The following is a 19,084-nucleotide window of genomic DNA, read 5'->3' as shown; positions in this document are numbered from 1 at the left end:
GTGCGGCAACGCGCTGTGGCAAGTGGTACTCCACGGCATAGACACAAATCATGGGCACGATGCACCGGAAGAGAAGCCGGTCCTGCTTGCACATGTTGTTCAGCTCGAACCCCCACTCTCGATCATCATTATACGGCCGCCAAGTAACCTATAACAAAACAATGGTAAGCTCAAGTAAAAGTGCTATCGAAACTATTCAAAATGTAGTTCTTATACCTGGAAAGGCGTGAGAGCATCAAGCTCGTTGCTGAAGACCTTGTACAAGGCATTCGATTCGCCCGTGTAGACACTCACCACGTCCCAAGCGTATGCGACGGTCGGGTTCCGATCATCTTCGCCATAGTCCGTCCATGCACACGAGCGCAGCTTCTCCGGACGGCCCACCGGGATTCGCTCCCACATCCAAATGGAGAGGCCCCATACACATCCACACATACCGGTCGTGATTTCCGCTCTCTGGGTTGCATCGTCAAGCTACAAACCAAGTATAGATGATAAGATGTCAAAATCTAAAGCAGCACACGTCCATGATATTTGAAAGAAAGTGATATTCACTTACCGAACGGTATAGATAGGCGAGTCCGGCGGCCCCCCAGTTGTACCCCGCATCCCAGTCCTTTAGGAAGTCGACATATATCCATAGGGCAGTGTTCCTGGAGCAGTCCGGAAACACTACCTCCGTGAGAAGATACCACGGGTAGGCCCTGGCGTACTGCTCCACCACCCGGGGCTCGGCATCTTCCGGGCACTTTCTCCGGTGCTCGAGGAGCCATGGCTGCGGTATGCCAGAAGTCCGGTTGCTCTTAACAGGGGGGCAGTCGCCGATGAGGGTGACAACCCTATCGTGCCAGTTCGCCCTCTCCACTCTTCCCGTGAGAGCACGACCCTCGAGCGGTAGGGCCGTAATCATCGCCCAATCCTCGAGGGTCACGGTCATCTCCCCACATGGAAGATGGAAGTTGTGCGTCTCTGGCCGCCACCGGTCGATCAAAGCCGTGAGAGCTGAGTGGACGAGCGTCGGCGGCTTACGCTTGAACTTCAGGACGAAACCCAATAGTCGGGCTCTCCTGAAGAACGGTGCGTACCGCTCATCGTACTCCATCTTAACCGTCGTCTTGTGAGCCCTCATCCGCAGTGGCGGCAGCATCTGTGAAAATCAATAACCAAAGCATAATTAGCATGGACATAATAGTCAGCAACTTGTTTTTATCAATTCAAAAGATTTGGTTTAAAATGGTAATTACCACTCCATTCTCAATGAAACGGGCACGGTGACGCTTGTCGAACCTAGTGTCAAGCATGGTGTACTTCATGCCGATGTCGTCCGCAAGAGGTGGCCTCCTAAAAGAATTGCATAAGCATATCAAAAGATTTTTCAACATGAACTAGGGTTCATCATTAGCTAGGAAACATATCAATGCATAACAAAGGTTCATCACATCCAAAAATACTATGAGTTCAGTCTTTGAATAATCATATATCAAGATGATCATGAACATGAACCAAATACAATACATATATCAAGAACTAAATAAAATACATATATGAAGATGCAATCACCATGGTTCAAATGCATCATATCATATCATATTTCTCCAACAACATCCAACATGCATCATATCATATTGTTTTCAAAAACAAAAACCCTAAACTAGGGTTCATCTTGAGGGATTAACCATGTTTACTCCAACAAAATCCACTACTTGCATCATATTAGATCCACATGCATCCTATATCAAAACAAATATCTCCAATATTCATAAATTTTTTTAACACAAAAAATATGAACTAGGTTCATCTTGAGGGTTCAACATTTGCTCTCCAACTATATCCACTACTTGCATCATAGCATATCAACATGCATCATCATATCACAATAAATTCCTCCAACATGTATCATATAAAAAAATCCTCCAAAAATAATATGAACTAGGGTTCATCTTCACATAACCATACCAAATAGTGACTAGAGTTCATATCTAACACAATATAACATCTATAATCAACCTAAATCAATCCTAGGGTTCAAAATATTTAAATCTAGTTCAAGAAGGGGGGTGATTTGAATCAAATAATGCGACGAATCGGAAGCTATTTGACTAAAACTAATTGGAGGGGTCGAAGGAGCTTACTTTTCTTTCTTCGGGGCCATCTCGATCCGCAAAAACGGTGAAGAAACGACGAAGATCAGAGGGGGAGTGGAGGAGAAGAGAGAGGGGCGAGAGGAAGAACTCCTCTGTTCTTGGGGCGGGTGGTTGGGGGGAGAAGGGGAGGGGTGGGGCGGCCCGCGGCTTATAACTGCCCGCACCCTACCGCCAGGGACCCCGGCAGTAGGATCGGACGGGCTACCGCCATGACCGGCGGCGGTAGGGTTGGAGTAGGGTGGGACGGAGGGGGGACGGAGGCCGTTAGCACTGCTGACGTGGATAAGTTTCCTACCACCGCAGTTTCTGGCGGTAGCCTAGGTAATCCTACCGCCGGGCCCCGTGGCGGTAGGAAAAAGGGTCAAATGTCGAAAAAAATTCAAACATGGATCAGATCCCGATTTTGTACCACAAACGGGTCAAAACACGAAATTTTGCCTAAGGGCGAGTTTCTTCCACTCGATTGGAGCGGCAAAAGTTCGAGCAGAATGGTATATGTTTTTAGAAGGATCGTCAATGAGAATGAAGACTCTTTTACTATATTTCAGTTTATTTTCTGGTTGTAATTTGGTCTATCAAGGATTTCTTTTGAATAATAATAGGAGAAACACTAAGCTCACTGATAGGCGAACCCACCGAGAGACTGGCCTGGCCCCACCTGCTAGTCGTTTGCAGTTTTCGCGGCACCTTTGCTTCCCGTTGAAGCCAGTCTCGCTCCCCGCCCCCCATTGACTGGTCGACCCCACCCACGCTGCCAATGCCTGAGTTCTCCGGCACCGCCACTCGCCCGCGCGCGCCCAGATGCTTCTCCCTTCGCACGGCCACCGCCGTCCTCCTCTTCCGCGCCGCGGCGTCCACGGCCTTACTCCCTCCCCGCGCCGCGCGGGATGCCTCGTCGTTCTCCTCCTCGCCCTCGCCTTCGTCGTCCTCGCGGCGGCCGTGCTCCACCGCGCCTCCATCACAGCAAGCGCCGGCCACCACCATCGCGAGGAAGGCGACCTCCGGACCGCCGCGCCGAGGGTCACGATCTTCTCGGCCCCGCTCGGCCCGCCCGACGGCTCGCCCGCGCGGCAGGAACTGGCGGTGCGGTCGTGGCTGGCGCTCCCGTGGGACGCCACCGTCGTGCTCCTCGGCTCCCACCCGTCGGCGCACGCCCTGTCCGAACGTCTCGGACGCCGGGTCACCGTCGAGGCCACCATCGATTCCTCGTACGCGCACCCTCGCAAATTTAACTCGCACACAGTTCGTTCAGTCCGCCATGCAACCTGCTCGAACTGAGCTGCGCCTACTCTCCTGCTCTCAGGTTCACGGGGACGCCATTCTTCCACTCCACGATCGCAAGAGCGCAAGCCGCCGCCGACTCCGACGTCTGCGTCCTCGTCGACGCCGAAGTCGTTCTGCTCCCCGAGACCGTCGCATTACTGACAGATCTCGGCAAAATTGACCGTGATTGGCTCCTCGTTGCAATGTCACGCAACGTTTCCAGCTTCCCCTACAATCTCGCCCGCGGTGCGATGGTACTTTTTCTTCCATCCTTCTATCGACGGCAACCTTAGATTCGTAGAAAACTCCAAGTTGTTCTATTATTACTTGATAATGAAATATTCATTTGATCAATTTACCATTAGCTAGAGCAGATTCAAGCTGACAAGTGGGCAGCAGATGGCAGCGACAGGGGGCTCGTTTTCGCGTGGAACAATCCGGGCCGTCCATTGCTTGCAGGAGTTGTGCCTTCTTTTCTGTATGGAAGAGGGGCGCACAGCTGGTGGCTGGTCCATGGGGTTCTGTCATCTGAAATGAGACTCGTATTCGACGCAAGCAGTCTAGTTCTTGGGCTATACCCCGAAAATTTCACCGCAAAGCGCGCCGCTGATTCGAGTAGCAGCGGTAGATTAGCTGATGGATCATGGGAGCACGGTGTCAACCGCCATCTCGCTTCGGTTTACGGGTCGTATTGCCGTCGTCCGCCAGGAGGGCATCATCATGCTTTTCCCATGCTGTATGAAGTGGTAAAGCATTATGAAGATTACATGTTGAGCAAAGTTGAAGAGCCTACATTCTCAAGATTTGTCATAGGTAGAGAACAGGATGCCCATGAAGGGGTTGGTGGTAACCCATGGAACAAAGAGGACAATTGCTTGTCTGATCATCTGCCAAGCTATTCTTCAGAAGCCTCTGATGTTCCATATTCATTAGAAATGCTCCTTCGGTTTGTAGCCGATGAGAATAGATCTGTTGTTCTTGGTGTGGCTGGGGCAAGTTACAGGGACATGCTTATGAGTTGGGTGTGCCGTTTGCGCCAGCTCAGAGTCACCAATTTTGCAGTCTGTGCTCTAGATCAAGAGACATACGAATTCTCCGTCTTGCAGGTAATGACGAATTGATTTCATTCTATCATTTTGATTTTTCTTGTTTTCTGTAGTTGTTTTCGTTTTGCAAAACTGTCAATTTATGCACAAGTTTTCAATCCCTGATTCTAGGGTTTGCCGGTTTTCAGAGATCCAACGTCGCCAAAGAACGTCAGTTTTGATGACTGCCACTATGGAACCCAGTGTTTTAAGCGGGTGACGAAGGTTAAATCGCGCATTGTTCTGGAGATTATAAGGATGGGGTACAACGTGCTGCTGAGTGATGTTGATGTCTACTGGTTTCACAATCCAGTGCAGTTCCTGCACTCTCTTGGACCTGCTACATTCGCAGCCCAATCAGATGAATACAATGAGACAGGTGACTTTTACCCCTTAGTGGTTATGATTACAAATTTGGTTTTGCTAATGCTTCTTCTGCTGGTGGATAGCAGTGTTCTTATATTTAACTCAATGTGTTAGATTTTCTTGCACATTTCACACCTTGTAGCATGGTGCCAGTCTGCATTCAAGAAATAGAATACCTACAAAGAACATTGTGTTTGAGAATTCTCTCACTGTTCTTTGTTCACAGGGCCAATAAACCTGCCACGCCGGCTAAATTCAGGTTTCTACTACGCCCGATCAGACAGCGCCACCATCACCGCGATGGAGATGGTAGTGAAGCACGCGGCCAAATCAAACTCATCAGAGCAGCCAAGCTTCTATGACGTCCTGTGTGGGAAGGAAGGTGTGAACCGACTCGGCAACGACAGATGCCTAGAGCCTAGCACAAACCTCACCGTCGTGTTCCTGGACCAGGACCTGTTCCCCAACGGAGCTTACAAGGGACTTTGGGAGAGGCACGATCTGCGCTTGGCTTGCAGGAACCTTGGGTGCTTCATCATCCACAATAACTGGGTAAACGGGAGGAAGAAGAAACTCTGGCGACAGATGGCATCCGGACTGTGGGACTATGATCCTAGCTCCAGGATGTGCTTACAGAGCTGGGGTGAAGCAAGTAGTAGCTTCACAGCGGCCGGTCAGTTTCATGCGTCTGAGGACACGGAAAGTTAGTACCTGACCTTTTAGAATTAGACAGCTAGCTACTTGCCAATGCTAATTCTGAAGATGGTCAAGGATCGACAGCCTACTTTTTTTCACAAGATGTATATGATGTATTGTTTGTTTTGTTGATATATGATGTCATCCACACAAAAGAACATCGTTCAGAGTTCATACTTGAATCACGAAACATAAACAGTAATAGCAAATCATGCCTCTCAGCTATCTGATACTCGGTTACGGAGACGGCATAAATATTTTAGGTATTAAACAGGAAAGGAAAAGAACATAAAAGGAAAGGAAAAACTTACATTTATCTTGGTGGTTCAGACCCTCTACCCTTCATTTGTGGCTGCTTTAAGTTTCAGAACCAAGCATCCACATGATAATCATCACAACACTAGATGGGCATTACTTTTCCAGGCTTGCAGCTCATTTCAGTGATAAACTTACAATACAAATAAACAGGCAGGCAGAGCAAGATCCATGCTGATTTGGTGCCCACATGAAACTCTCGAATCTGGAACAGGCTAATAAAGGTAGCAGTGTCTTCAACGAAAATGAACAGTAGAGGTCTTATGTCAAGAAAAAAAAAAGGCTGCACTGTCTCACTTCATCTTGGCTTCCGTAAATAGAACATGCTTGTTTACACGAGGATCGTACTTCCTGAACTCAAGCTTCTCTGTAATCCGCCGAGGATTCTTACGCTTCACGTAGAAAAAACCAGTTCCAGCTGCTGAAACGAGCCTGATAAATATCGATGCACGCTTTGCCTTCCCCATCTAGTGGGTATGAACTTCCGCAGCAAAAGGAAACTGAAAATGCTGCAGGCAAACAGAACATTAGAGTAAAGTTCAAGCTTCTGCAATGTCAAAGGCAGACACAAGGAGCAAAAGGAGGATAGCAAATCAAGAGAAATCTCATACATCTAGCAAAAGAATACTGCAGCAAGCCATACAATGTTAAGATTGAGAATTTGAGACACATCCGGAGAATATAAGTTAAATAAGAAATTCTCCAAAAACAGGTTCGCGTTGGTCATATGGGTTTGCACATATGGCCTGTTACCCGATACATCTACTACAGTTTTGGATTTTTCTATGTACATATCGCCTTGTCTAGACTTTAGAGATCACATTGCTGACCTGGTCTGGGCATGATAACTCAACTGCTATCCAGTACATTATATTGTACCTTGATCCTTACATACATATAGTTAGTCTTAGATTGGTCATTCAGCAGTCATAAGTAGGTTGAATAACCAGTAGAAATGCACTGAATGTTTATATGATATACTACGCCTTGAGTAAACTCAATGGTAAATAAGCAGTTTTGTCTACACCCTGATGGACCCATTAGCTGTACTGCATCCTAACGATACAAACCGCATCAACGATCAATCTGCTCCCAGGACGATTGCCCACCACAACAACAATCAAACTTCCCAGAATCCACAAAGAAAAAGCTGGATGGGATCGACCCTCCCCGCAAAGAAATTTCGGTTCCAGGCGATGACGGCGAGGTCGGGCGGCGTGGACTAAGGCTCTCTAAACAAGGATCCCTGGTTCGGATCTACAAGGCTACAACATACTCCAAGACTTGTCCAAAATTATTCAACGGATCCTGCCTCGAGATTTACCGTGGAAAGCCGCCGCCGCCGCCGCGAGCGCAGGGGACGGGAATGAAGAAGAAGAAGAAGCAGCTTGTGCCGTAGTGCGGCTGGCGGGTGGGACCGGGAAGAGAGAGTAGGGTTTACTACGTCACGCGGTTGCCTGGAGATGCGTGCGAAGGTAGATGGGCGGACCGTAGTCCCAGCAGAAAAACTAACTGAGTGTGCAAGTTTCTTTGTTGTTGACTGGAACTATGCCGGTGCGTTGCAATAGGATATAAATATTCTAGTATGTTAGCTTATGATTTACCTGTCAATAATAATGCGATTTGTGTAAATAAATGTTCAACAAATTCTACCCGTGATTACCTTATATTTTGATTAGAACTTTGATAAGTAAATTAAAGTGAATTGGTTCAGAAGGTAAGTAAATTAAGATGATTGATTATCATATGCATAGAATGTTGGACGAAGAGGTGATGGAAAGACAGGTGAAATAGGAATTTTACGTTCTTTTCTTAAGTAGTAGAGATTGATGAGGAAACATTTGCAACGGGAATGGTCGGCATGTTCAGCATAATCCTGAAGCACAACACAAGTTGTATAAATTACTCTACCGAAATCATCCTGATTCCGTAGCAAATAGCACAAAAATTTCAGTTGAATTACACACTGAACAGATCAATCCCCGGCACCAGTGGCGGAGCTAGCCGAAAATCACTGGGCGCGAAACATAAATCATCAGTGTTTGAAGGGGCCAGATGCTAAAAAAATATAATCTAAACCCTCCTAAAAATATCCTTCAGGAATGTTTGAAGGGGCCAGATGCTAAAAAAATATAATCTAAACCCTCCTAAAAATATCCTTCAGGAATTGATCCATTGTTGGGGCGGTTCCCCCCCCCCCCCCCCCCCCCCTCAACACAATATTTTTTTTGAAGGGGGGGCCTTAAGCTAGCCGGCTGTCCAGAGGATGCAAGGCGTCCGCTGCTTCCTTGCTCGACACATGGCCTACTGGACCACACACGCTTCTCACGTCTTCTTTCTGCAACAGTGGTGTTGTTGCAGAACCAAAGGAAGTGAGCGACGATTGCGCAAGTGCGTGAGCGGCCGAAGATGTAGTAGCAATTTTTACAACATGGGCCTTGTTGTAGAATATTAGATGCGGCGGAGATGCCTTCGCAACAACAATGGTCTTGTTGTAAAAAATTAGAGAAAAGGAGGTTGTGCAACACAAGTCTTATTGCAGAAAATTAAAAAAGAGAAGGTTTTGCAACAAGGGTCTTATTACAAAAAATATAGAAAAGAAGATTAGAAAAGAAAAGGAGGAGGTTGTGCAACGTGGTTTTTGTTGCAGAAAATTAGAGACGAGAAGATTATGCAACAAGGACCTTGTTGCAGAAATTAGAGAGAATGTTTTGTCACAAATATTTTGTTGCAGAAATATAAAATTCCGTAAAAAAAGTCTTATTGTGAAAATAATAAAAGAACAATACGGACAGCTCCATCAACGAATTGGACGGCTCGCGAGGCGGCAGATCTTTTAAAAAGATCCGCCAACCGATGCGTAGCACGCCCCCTTTTGATAACCCACATCCCACAGAAATCAGGAAACATAATCCCATCTTGCAAAGTCTCAAACGGGACTGTAAAAAAAAAGATCCATGTTCCAAACTGATCATAAATCTTTTTCTTGGACAAATTATTGGTTATCCTCAAACAAGGGTGACGGTGAAACAAAAGCCGAAAATCGGAATTCTACAAGAACGGCGCTAACAGGATGTACAAGATTCACAGTTCAGATACATGAAAGCTCCGCCTGATTGCTCCGAACAAGTCAACAAACTCAAACTGTACAAGAAGAGGAAGAAAAAATGCTGTGGACAAAACTAAAAAAATCAAAAAGAAAAGGTTGCCGATGAGGAGAAGAAAACTTGGCAACAATCTGTGCACAGATCCTATCTGGCGAAACTCCGCCGTCTCCCGGATACCGTATCTCCCAGCTTCTGCAATATCAAATTATGTACAGGCCAACACAACACAATGGAGTGGCCGGCAATGTGTTGATCACAGCTGCTCCGTCATCCATCGCTGCCATCCTCCAGTGGCTAGTACATCTCCTGTCGTCTCAAGACTTTCTCTTCGTCGTCGGTTCTCCTCGCATCCTCCTCGACGTGCCTCAGTAGTTCTCCGTTCAATCTTGTTGCCGACGTGGGAGACAACGGTGCATAAAGGCCTACTTCACGACGAAACAATGGGGTGTTATGAGCATGGACTCAAGAAAACCTGAATATATGATGAAAGGGGTGGGAGTTCAGTCAGGGTTACATACTTCTCGATTGCGGGATCCTTTCGTAATCCTTGGTGACATGCAACAAGATGGTACCGGACAACACAACAATCAGGCCACATATTTCAGAAGTAATGCTTCCAAGGCTCTGACCAGACCAATCCTGCGTTTATCATTATGATACAGTAAGAAGTTCGGTTAGCTCATATGCTTTTTTCACAAAATTTAATATGCCAACATAGTGGTGCTTAGCAGAGCATGACATTGTGTTGAAGGTTGCTCTTGGCATTACTATGTTGCAGGATAGAGCTACGGAGTAAGCCAAAAAATTTATGCTAAGCTATAGTCCCAGTAGCTTAGGATACTATATTTCAGGTGCGGACAAGATACAATGGCAACAAGTGTCTCCAAGTGGTGCCAATAATTACCTAATAAACAATTAACACCTTTTGTGGGATGAACGGCAGAACAGAACAAAAAATTTACCTTAAACATTATGATGCTTGCGAGTATTGTCAATGATGTAAACATCACATAATAAATTGGTGATACAACTGCCGTGTTAAATGTATCAAGTGCCTGAAAAAGAGGAACAATCACTACATTGGAGGCTGCCAATACAGTAGAACTTGCAAATGAACATGGTCACAGAAGAGGCCATAAAATATAATACAGATATGAAATTAGAAATTAAGGCTAGTACATAATTCTTAAGAAAAACATATTTACGTAGGTTCCTACATGCACAAACAATATACCCCTACACAATTATCATAATCTTCCGATTCTTCTCTTTAGATATCTATGGACTATGGTTGCTGAGAAGAATAACAAAATGCGACTTTTAACATAGCAATGATTTAAATACAGTATGGCGCTCCCTAGTCCTTTTCTTATTCTTCTCTTTAGATATCTATGGACTATGGTTGCTGAGAAGAATAACAAAATGCGACTTTTAACATAGCAATGATTTGAATACAGTATGGCGCTCCCTAGTCCTTTTCTTATTCTTCTCTTTAGATATCTATGGACTATGGTTGCTGAGAAGAATAACAAAATGCGACTTGTAACATAGCAATGATTTGAATACAGTATGGCGCTCCCTGGTCCTTTCTTAATGAACAAATATATTGGCATAACTTGAGCTGAAGAGCAACAACACTTTCAAATTATCATGAAAGAAGTTAAAAGATAGTACGGTTATCTCTATTGCTTCAGGGACAGTTCAAGCATTCAAATTTGATGTTCATACTCCTAGTTGTGCAAAACATGTTGCTTTGAACATACAACAGAGTTCTGAAACTTTGACTGCGGACGATCTTCTAAAATATGTAGATGGGACATATGAAAATCGTATGAATAGATTTTTTTTGCAAGGTACTAGCATAATATCATAATAATGTCAGGTTGTATTAATATACTGCAACAGAAGTTAGTGGTCGAAATTGACTTTTGGAGACACCTTTGATGTCCAAAGTAAGTTCTAAAGAACTGGAGGGAGTACTAATGAATCAATCTTCGGAAAGCTGTTGCTTGATGGCATTTTCCCTAAGGATACACATTATAATTAATTGATTACTGAAAATACATAGTGCACTCATACAAACCTTGTTCAGGTAATTCATCTGTGTCAGCACACAAATAGCCACGACAAGCATAAAGAACCACGTCTCGGGATATGCTAACTGATTCGTCCCCTCAAAAGTCAACTTCAAGGATGTACCAAGTGCTTTAACACTCATTACCTGAGTAAGGAGAAAGGGTCAGAACCTTCGACGCGAAGGTTAAAATTAAAACTCGGTGATTGCATATAAACTGTTACTCCCTCTATAAAGAAATATAAGAGCGTTTAGATCACTAAAGTATATCAGAAACTGGTGTTGAAAGCGACATTACCGAAAGAGAACCCATCAAAGAGCAAATGGCGGTGTAGATCAAGACGTTCGACTGCCCCCAGAGAGGGGAGAAATGGAACACCAGCACAGAGACCAGGACTATAACCGAAGCAACATATAGCAAGAAAGCTGCACAGGAACATGAAGAAAGCCCTCGGTTATTCGATCGCACTTCCTAAAACCAGCAGTGAACTAAAAGGGCACTGCACCCATGATAACAAGTTAACAACTCTCACATGGTTGTGTTGCCATGTGCCATATCTCCTTGACCGATGTGATCTCCTGCTCCAGCGGCGCGTGGATGACGATCACCATCGACCCCGCGATGCACATCACGCAGCCGAGCACCCCCAGCGCGTGCAATCTCTCGTTCAGGATGAAATGGGCCAGCACTGCACTGGACAAGGAAGAACACCAGCAGAATAAACACGCACCTTCAGCATCACATCTTAATTTCACGATTGCTGATTAAAATCACGGCTTGTGGTGTATGTGGTGCACACCTGACGATTATGCTCAGTGCTCCCAGAGGAGTAACCAGCACCGCCGGGGCGAAGGCGTAGGCCACGAAATTGGCGATCTCTCCCACGATCACTGAGAAGAGAAGAAGATAGAATTGGTGCGAATCAGTTACCCACTGCAAGCTAAGAATTGCTATTGCTGGGAATTCCAATAGAAAAGAAGCTCACTGGTGATCATGCCCACCCACCATAGGGGCTCCAGGAGGTAGGAGTGCCCACCCACCCCTGCACACGACGCAAAAAAGGGGGTTAAAACAGAGGACATTTTCAGAGGACTAAACAAACTCTGAAGAAAGAACAAGACGGCTCTGGTTAAGGGAGGGAGGGAGGGACCGGCGCTGATGCCGGAGGAGACGGCGGCGCGGTGGAGGCCCTTCTTCTTGATGATGAAGCTGGAGCCGATGAAGCCGCTGGAGAGGAGCGCGAGCACTATCCCGCGCACGTTGTCCGCCGACAGCTCCTGCTGCCCGCCTCCGCCCCCCATCCCTCCCTCCATGACCGCGATCGCGGGCTCCTCAGATTGGTTCCGGCGCGGCCGGCGGCCGGATCGGATGGCCCCGCCACCGCGCAGCTCCTGCGAACTTCCTCTTCGCCTGTACACTGATCTCGACGGGCGGGGGATGGGAATGGGATGCGGGTTCTTGGACGGCTCCGGCGCGTAGGATTTTGTTTCCTGCGTGCGGGTTCTTGGATGAGGGGGCGGGCGAGCTGATTGGCCAATGGCACAGGACAGGGTGGAGGACGACGGGATGGAACGGACGGACTTGGAAACGAGACGAAACAGCAGTAGACACGCTGATCCGGGCGTCGCTCTCCGAAGTAGTAGTATTTATTTCCCTGAGCGGAGATCGCACCGGTGGCATGGCTGGCTTGCTGACTGGGAACCTGACGGTGACAGGTGATGGGATGAGACCCGCACGTGGTGATTTTCAACCTACACCGTGTGTGACATTGATTTGCATGTGGCAATTCTGTTTTTTCCCCCTGTTTTTTTAGCATTGCTTTTTCCCATGTTGACAACGATCAATACGTCAAGCGGTTCCTATAAAAAAAAAGTGAAACGTAGTACAATCAAAGTTGCTCGCATACACGGGCAGAAGATAATACTATCCTCCTAACCATCCAACCATATATTGGTTCGTGGTTCGGTTCGTTATAAGCCGGTGAATAGCACCGATTCTTTTTCCTGCTCACTGAGAAGCCGGAGCTTTCGGTGGTTTACTGCAAAAAAACATGATGAACATATTTTCAGCTAAGGCTCTCTCAGATGGAGCGTGTATTTGACGTGTTAATGTGAATTTTATCTTAGATGGAGTTTCCTTCATCATTAGTAAAGCGGATCAACAGATGATAGTGTTCTTCTTCTCCCTTACACAAACTATGTTAGGGCATCTCTAACGTTGACCCCTGAAATGGACACTGTATTTGTCGGCACAGATGTGGGGTCAGCCATCCAACTCTGACACTCAAAATAATTACAGAAAATAACACAATTCATCCATAAATAACATGCAAATACCCCTAGTACAACAATAGTTCAAATGTAAATATAACAACCGAGATAACAAGATATTCAACAAGTTTTTCGTGTTCACTGATTCCAAATTCAACGATAATAGAGTCAGAACCAGCACATGTCGTCCCACACATAGTTTCACTTGAGCTTCCTCAACAATGTAAGAGCATAAATGGTATGCCCTCAAACCTTTGGTACAACACGATATTGCGTCCAAACTATACAACGTGATGATTATCAAGTTGCAACATTGAGCGAATCAATGAACTGACCAACATGTAAAGCAACAAGAAGCAAAACTTACGATTTCCATGGTTGAGGGGCTCGATGGCCACATTGTCTTCACTTGTGCAATTGCACCGCAATAACTTCATATGGTGTTGGAGATGGTGTACCACCAATGCGTTAGCGGCTCGCATTGCGTTCACGGATGGCGTGCATGTCGTAGGGCGCGAAGTTCTTTTGCTCATGAAATGAAGCATGCATGTTTTGCCAAAAGGCCGAGCCCTCTTGCCTCATGCCTACAAAGTCCGCAGTTACGGCCAACCACGCCTTGCACACAACTCATTCTCAATCACCGAGTACCCCGCCATTGTGCTTACTCTAGAAAACAACGATTTCAACAGAAAAAAGCTCAATAACATTTAACCGAACACCTGTCGGGCGTGGTGTCCGTCATGGACGACGTCGACAGGGAAGCAGAGGGCACCTGGTTGCAGAGGGGTCTTAGGTGGACGGCGGCGTAGTCCAAGGCGGGCAGGCGCATGGGTGGGGGTTGTAGACGTCCGAGGATGGCTAGGTCGCGAACGAAGAGGTACAGCGGTGGCGACGGACAAGGAAGGTGTGGATGAAAGCAAGGGGGAGCACGGTAGCGTGCAAGAAAAGTGAACCGGAAGGAGGATTTAAATAGGCGAGGGGTATCGGAGTCCTACACCAGTTTGCAGGAAAACGAATAGCAGGTCACATCGGTAAGACTACGTTGGATGACAAATTGGGTTCGGACACAACTCGGTCCGTTGTGGTAGGTTTGAGGGTCAACTTTGGAGATGCCCTTATGCACCTGATTTGTAAACTTTCATTACACATTCCCATGTAGTTGTACAGTCCATCAAAAACCCAATTCGGTGCCCAGACTCATCTGCACCCGGCCAGAAAGCAAATCAAAACAAATACTAAAAAAATTCAAAAAAATCCAATTTATTTTTTGTGACAGATAATTTTATGTGTGAGGTTCGCTCCAAATTTCAACTTATTTAGACATCTGAGCAGCTCTCTGCAAAAAAAAGAAAATCGGGTCAGAACAATGTGTGAACAATAAACTTTTTTACAGACCCTGATTTTGTTTTTTTGCTGAGAGTTGCTCAAATGTTCAAATGAGTTAAAACATGAAGCGCACCTCACACATAAACTTATCTACCACACAAAAATAATTTGGAATTTTTTGAATCTTTTAGCATTTGTTTTGATTTTTTTTCGTGGGGGGGGGGGGGGGGGGGGGGGGGGGGGGTTGCAGATGAGCTTGGGAGCAAAAACGCCGCACTCTACAGTCCATTTGGTATTTATCTTTTCTTCTATATATACTCCTGCGTTCTTGGAATCTTCAAAAACCTTACATAGGGCCCAAATTTTGCTACAACTATGAGAAGCTTTTAATGCTTGGACCGGTGCATTTCTGATAACTGAATGCCAAAACTTTCAAAGGAAATACATCATAGCACGTAGACAAGAAAAAAATGAGAAAAGAAAGATGCGAAAGAAAAAAAGGAGTACAAACAAGAACGTTTACCACCACTCTCATATTATATCAATCAGTCATCTCAAGAGCTAGACCCGTCATCAGACAAGGACCAGAATTCAATCACAACACGGCATAAAACTTGGCGGCGGCAGCAGCAGCAGAGTACCACATCATGCCGCGACATTTGTCAATCAGTCGAAATGTATATCCAAAGAGCTGACTATAAATAACCAAATGGGCTAAGCGTTCATTCTACAACCACATTCCCAGGCACGCGGCAGGCTAGCAGGGATGTCAATCAGCTTGAACAATGAAGATATCACGGTGACAGCGTAAGTCGAGCATGGAGCACTTGATCTCATCTGCGCGGCTCCATCGAACTGCCATTCTTCTACTCGGGCAGCCGCTCATGTACATCATTGACGCAGCATGTCTCGCAGCTGAAGCACCTGCTGACGTTGCTCCGGGGGCAGCGCGTTGATCTGCTCCGGCGACATGCTCATGACTTGCTGTACTAGCATCTTTTCCATGTCCGCTGTCAACTGCTCGAATAACAACTACGTGAGTGGTTCATTTTTTAGGAAAAGGGGGTAAAGCGTAGCCCATATGACCACTTGTGTTCTAAAATGCAGTTGCAGGGACACTTACAGGTGCTTCTAGGCGGCCTGTCTGCATGCCGCCAATCCCTTGGGTCATCTGTCCAGGTAGACCTTGAAATTGTCCAGGGAAATGGGAGCCAGCCGACGATGCTTCTTGGTTGCCACGCCCCCATGGAGCTGATCTATCGACTTGCATACTTTGGGAATTGTAGTGCGAGCTCACATGTGAATTAGCCTGTTAAACAGACAAATTACAAGAGTTAACTGTTGATTTTTGAGTCCATGATTGACACATCACAGATAAGGTGGGACTGTTAGAATCTGGCGAACAACAATAATCTATCTAAGAAGTGATGTGTGGTTTGCATAGACTAAAAATAGGTTGTGATTGATGTCCTTATACTAAATTTCAGGTTGTCCTTGATGTCCAAAGTCAGCAATAAGCTGGCAATCCATAAATCAACAAAATCCAAGACATGAATTAAACCTGAAACTGGCTTGTTAAGGGTTTCCTATTCAATCTTTGCAAGAGAATATGGAATGACCAGCTTTCAGAGGAGTTTATGCGCGAAAAAATGTTGAAGAGATGCTTAAAACTGTCCATGGATTAGATATTATATATGAGCCCTCAATTTTTGTGATGTCCTAACAAGAATAACTAGGATATGTGGTCCTTGCTGAGAAAACATAAACGTTTTAAGCATGCTATATTTGGCGTTTGGTTCAACTGTCCAAGCAAAAACCCTGTGAGCAGTATCAAATATTGAAAGGAGGAATAAATAATGACATGGTGGTAAAGAATTTGGAGCACAGCAGCAAGAAAAAACAGTAACTTTTGAACTGCATGTGCACTGATTTTTTTTATAATGTCAAGTGTCAATCAGAACAAGGAAAAGAACTGTAGAACCTAGCCAAGTAAAACATGTAGAAGGCAATGCGAATGTCATTTAGGCCAACATGTGTGAAATATTAGTCTATTGGATTATAGATAATAAGAGTCAATTCATGTGCTACTTTATAATGCTGATAATATGTCATATGATACAGATAATTTATAACAGCAGTCAGGACTACTACACTATGATAGCAAGAGGTTAGTTAACAATTACTCATTGCATGCATGGTTCTTCGAGACCTAAAACTCCTGAGATAATAGCAGATCAACAATACTCCATCATTTCATTTACATCCTGAAACTGATTTTGCACAGCAAATGCTGAGGAAAGGCAGAAACATTCAGGAATATACTTGCACTTTTCTTTACACGAGGAAAAAGTCAACTTTAAGACAGCATAATCAAATTAATCATATCTTCCAGAAGATGAGATATCACACCTGGTATAGCTGTGGTGGTGGCTGATTCGGCAATGGTGGTGGCTGGTTGGGTAATTGCTGCTGCTGTTGACCTGTAAAGAAAGAATTTTGTGGATTCCCACCTGGCTGAGAAATTCCAAATATCATGGTCAGTTTGCAAAAGAGTATATAGTTATCAGAACCACATAAATTTAGTATAGAACCTTACATGAAACATTGGTTGTTGCAACATGTGCTGACCATATGTACTGGGTATTTGCTGATGCATCTGATGTGTATATGCCTGCATGGAAGGTGGCCTAGGCAACTGGGGCAGAGGTGGCTGTAATTGCTGGTTAAACATTCCAGGATTTTGCAATGGTTGCTGTGGTTGACTGTTCACTGTTGGCATATGAGATGGAACATTTGAATACTGTGGAGGAGCATGAGGAGGCATGGTAACATTTGGATACTGAGATGACTGCGGTGCTGATGCAGAATGCATCTGATGGATAGGGTATCCTTTTGATTGTGCTGATTGTGGTGGATTTGCTGGCATAGGTGGAAGGTCCAAAGATGATGTCACATTAGAAGCGCCCAATGGAAATTGGCCAGAAGGTTGCAAATTCTGTTGATTGGTAGGCAAGGGAGGCTGGGGCAAGTTAACATGATCTTGTACTGTAGCTTTAACTGATGCAGGAGGAGTTGTCTGAGCAGCTGCTGGCTGGGGCGTGTCGGAAGATTGTGCCTGTGGAACAACAAGCATTTGATGACCAAAAATATTCAATTTCAACATTAATAATCCAAGTATTAACGTCAAAGAACATATGTTACGTACAGCTTTAGGTGTTTTGACCATTCCGAGAACCACTTGGGCCTGCAAGGAGAAAATATACTATATGAGAAATTCATCCAGCACAAATGGGTACAACAGATTCAATCATTGTAAGAAAAATAATCAAGTTGAAACTTGAAAGTTCACATATGCAGGCAGATAACACACCAAACAATCCTGTATTGACTGCAAGATAACAAGGCAAGTTTGCCAGGAGGACAAAAGCAAAAACGTTAATGATGTTTATTAGAATGCTTATAACAATTGAACAAACCATTGGGAAACAGGCATATTAGAACAAGTAGTGGATTCGGTTTTTGTCTTTTATATTTTTATTTTCTGCAGGGTAGGGAGAAGCCTTGCGCCTTCTTTTTTTTGAAGGCAAGTGACTTTGCAAACTGCTCAATTTTGCCCTCTAGGGCCGGGAACTAATGAATAAAAAATGGTTGGATACGCCCCTCTACCATATCTAGAGAAAAGTTTGCTAGAAAAGCGTAAGCGTGTGACACAAATTCTTCTTCTTCGTCCATTTTCTTTCCATATAGAAACAACAGGTGTGAACGCCCTCTGGTGACACTATCAACGTTAACACAATATATACACCATGTTCCTATGACTGTATTTCCATCTAAATCATGTAAAGAGCGGCATATAATGTTTTCTACAACATAAATGACCCCCGATTCCACTCCCTATGCAAACATGAACCAGGTTTAACCGGGGTAGCCAGCAATTCACACCACATGTTCAGCGACTACCATTTGCGACAGGCATGGGGTTTTATCCTACCCCTTCCTGCATAGACACACGGAATCTGTACCAGGAAACCCACAAACCCTAGCGGCGCAGGCCGCGAGAGGACTCACCCGGAAGAGCGCGCGGGTGACGTCGGGGTTCTCGACGAGCATTCGGCGCACCCTCTCCTGGTCGTGGTCGAGCATGGCCTGCGGGACGAGGCGAAAAGGGTGAGGAGGCCGGGAGGGGGGGGGAACCGGGCTCGTAGGGTTTGGGGATTGGGGGGCGCACCTTCATCTGGGACATGAGGTCGTACATCTCGGGGCGGGACATGCCGGAGATGTGGGTCGCGAGGGCCTCGCCCGCCGGCTGATTCGCCGTCATGGCGCGCGCGGGGGCAGGGGAGCGGCCGGAGCCGGTGCGGCGGCGATTTGGGCGGAGGCCGGGGAGCGCTATCCGTGCTGCGAGCTTCAAGCCTGTGTTTGTCTGTGGGCTGTGGC

The 19,084-nt window shown here is 45.7% G+C and overlaps 4 protein-coding genes across 5 annotated transcripts; 1 reads left to right on the top strand and 3 right to left on the bottom strand.

Moving 5' to 3' along the window:
- The first annotated feature begins 2,945 nt into the window (after window positions 1–2,945).
- Window positions 2,946–5,634, top strand: LOC123160043 (beta-arabinofuranosyltransferase RAY1-like). Its single transcript, XM_044577870.1, has 5 exons — window positions 2,946–3,352; window positions 3,448–3,661; window positions 3,773–4,513; window positions 4,625–4,871; window positions 5,085–5,634. The coding sequence occupies exons 1-5, from the start codon at window positions 2,946–2,948 to the stop codon at window positions 5,564–5,566; spliced, it is 2,091 nt and encodes a 696-aa protein (XP_044433805.1). The 3' UTR covers window positions 5,567–5,634.
- A 209-nt stretch (window positions 5,635–5,843) lies between these two features.
- On the bottom strand, window positions 5,844–6,374 carry LOC123182621 (50S ribosomal protein L33). The gene has a single exon (XM_044595254.1). The coding sequence runs from the start codon at window positions 6,334–6,336 to the stop codon at window positions 6,163–6,165; it is 174 nt and encodes a 57-aa protein (XP_044451189.1). The 5' UTR covers window positions 6,337–6,374; the 3' UTR covers window positions 5,844–6,162.
- A 2,431-nt stretch (window positions 6,375–8,805) lies between these two features.
- LOC123182620 (probable magnesium transporter NIPA6) lies at window positions 8,806–12,657 on the bottom strand. Of its 2 annotated transcripts, none has more exons than XM_044595252.1 (9): window positions 12,202–12,657; window positions 12,037–12,093; window positions 11,851–11,941; window positions 11,584–11,744; window positions 11,349–11,476; window positions 11,060–11,197; window positions 9,939–10,031; window positions 9,495–9,615; window positions 8,806–9,401 (listed from the first exon to the last, which is right to left on the bottom strand). In XM_044595252.1, the coding sequence occupies exons 1-9, from the start codon at window positions 12,362–12,364 to the stop codon at window positions 9,271–9,273; spliced, it is 1,083 nt and encodes a 360-aa protein (XP_044451187.1). In that variant the 5' UTR covers window positions 12,365–12,657; the 3' UTR covers window positions 8,806–9,270. The 2 variants fall into 2 exon arrangements, with proteins under 2 accessions (XP_044451187.1, XP_044451188.1); XM_044595253.1 differs by having other exon boundaries at window positions 8,806–9,398.
- Window positions 12,658–15,148: 2,491 nt separating this feature from the next.
- On the bottom strand, window positions 15,149–19,084 carry LOC123182619 (bromodomain-containing protein 4). Its single transcript, XM_044595251.1, has 7 exons — window positions 18,876–19,084; window positions 18,716–18,793; window positions 17,853–17,891; window positions 17,244–17,762; window positions 17,057–17,161; window positions 15,771–15,956; window positions 15,149–15,664 (listed from the first exon to the last, which is right to left on the bottom strand). The coding sequence occupies exons 1-7, from the start codon at window positions 18,966–18,968 to the stop codon at window positions 15,539–15,541; spliced, it is 1,146 nt and encodes a 381-aa protein (XP_044451186.1). The 5' UTR covers window positions 18,969–19,084; the 3' UTR covers window positions 15,149–15,538.

The sequence above is a fragment of the Triticum aestivum genome, chromosome 1D, assembly GCF_018294505.1.
Source record: "Triticum aestivum cultivar Chinese Spring chromosome 1D, IWGSC CS RefSeq v2.1, whole genome shotgun sequence".
NCBI lineage: Eukaryota > Viridiplantae > Streptophyta > Magnoliopsida > Poales > Poaceae > Triticum > Triticum aestivum.
This window is presented reverse-complemented; position numbering and strand designations above follow the sequence as displayed.

Excerpts from the sequence above, each read along its gene's own strand:
- LOC123182620 (XM_044595252.1), bottom strand. The coding sequence starts at position 12,364 with ATGGAGGGAGGGATGGGGGGCGGAGGCGGGCAGCAGGAGCTGTCGGCG. Across the intron at positions 11,745-11,850 it reads GCACTGAGCATAATCGTCAG|TGCAGTGCTGGCCCATTTCA; the intron begins GTGTGCACCACA and ends TTCCTTGTCCAG. Across the intron at positions 9,402-9,494 it reads AAGGATCCCGCAATCGAGAA|TAGGCCTTTATGCACCGTTG; the intron begins GTATGTAACCCT and ends TTCGTCGTGAAG.
- LOC123160043 (XM_044577870.1), top strand. The coding sequence starts at position 2,946 with ATGCTTCTCCCTTCGCACGGCCACCGCCGTCCTCCTCTTCCGCGCCGC. Across the intron at positions 3,353-3,447 it reads GAGGCCACCATCGATTCCTC|GTTCACGGGGACGCCATTCT; the intron begins GTACGCGCACCC and ends TCCTGCTCTCAG. Across the intron at positions 4,514-4,624 it reads ACGAATTCTCCGTCTTGCAG|GGTTTGCCGGTTTTCAGAGA; the intron begins GTAATGACGAAT and ends CCCTGATTCTAG.
- LOC123182621 (XM_044595254.1), bottom strand. The coding sequence starts at position 6,336 with ATGGGGAAGGCAAAGCGTGCATCGATATTTATCAGGCTCGTTTCAGCA.
- LOC123182619 (XM_044595251.1), bottom strand. The coding sequence starts at position 18,968 with ATGACGGCGAATCAGCCGGCGGGCGAGGCCCTCGCGACCCACATCTCC. Across the intron at positions 17,892-18,715 it reads TCACCCGCGCGCTCTTCCGG|GCCCAAGTGGTTCTCGGAAT; the intron begins GTGAGTCCTCTC and ends TTCTCCTTGCAG. Across the intron at positions 17,162-17,243 it reads TGCAACAACCAATGTTTCAT|CCAGGTGGGAATCCACAAAA; the intron begins GTAAGGTTCTAT and ends GGAATTTCTCAG.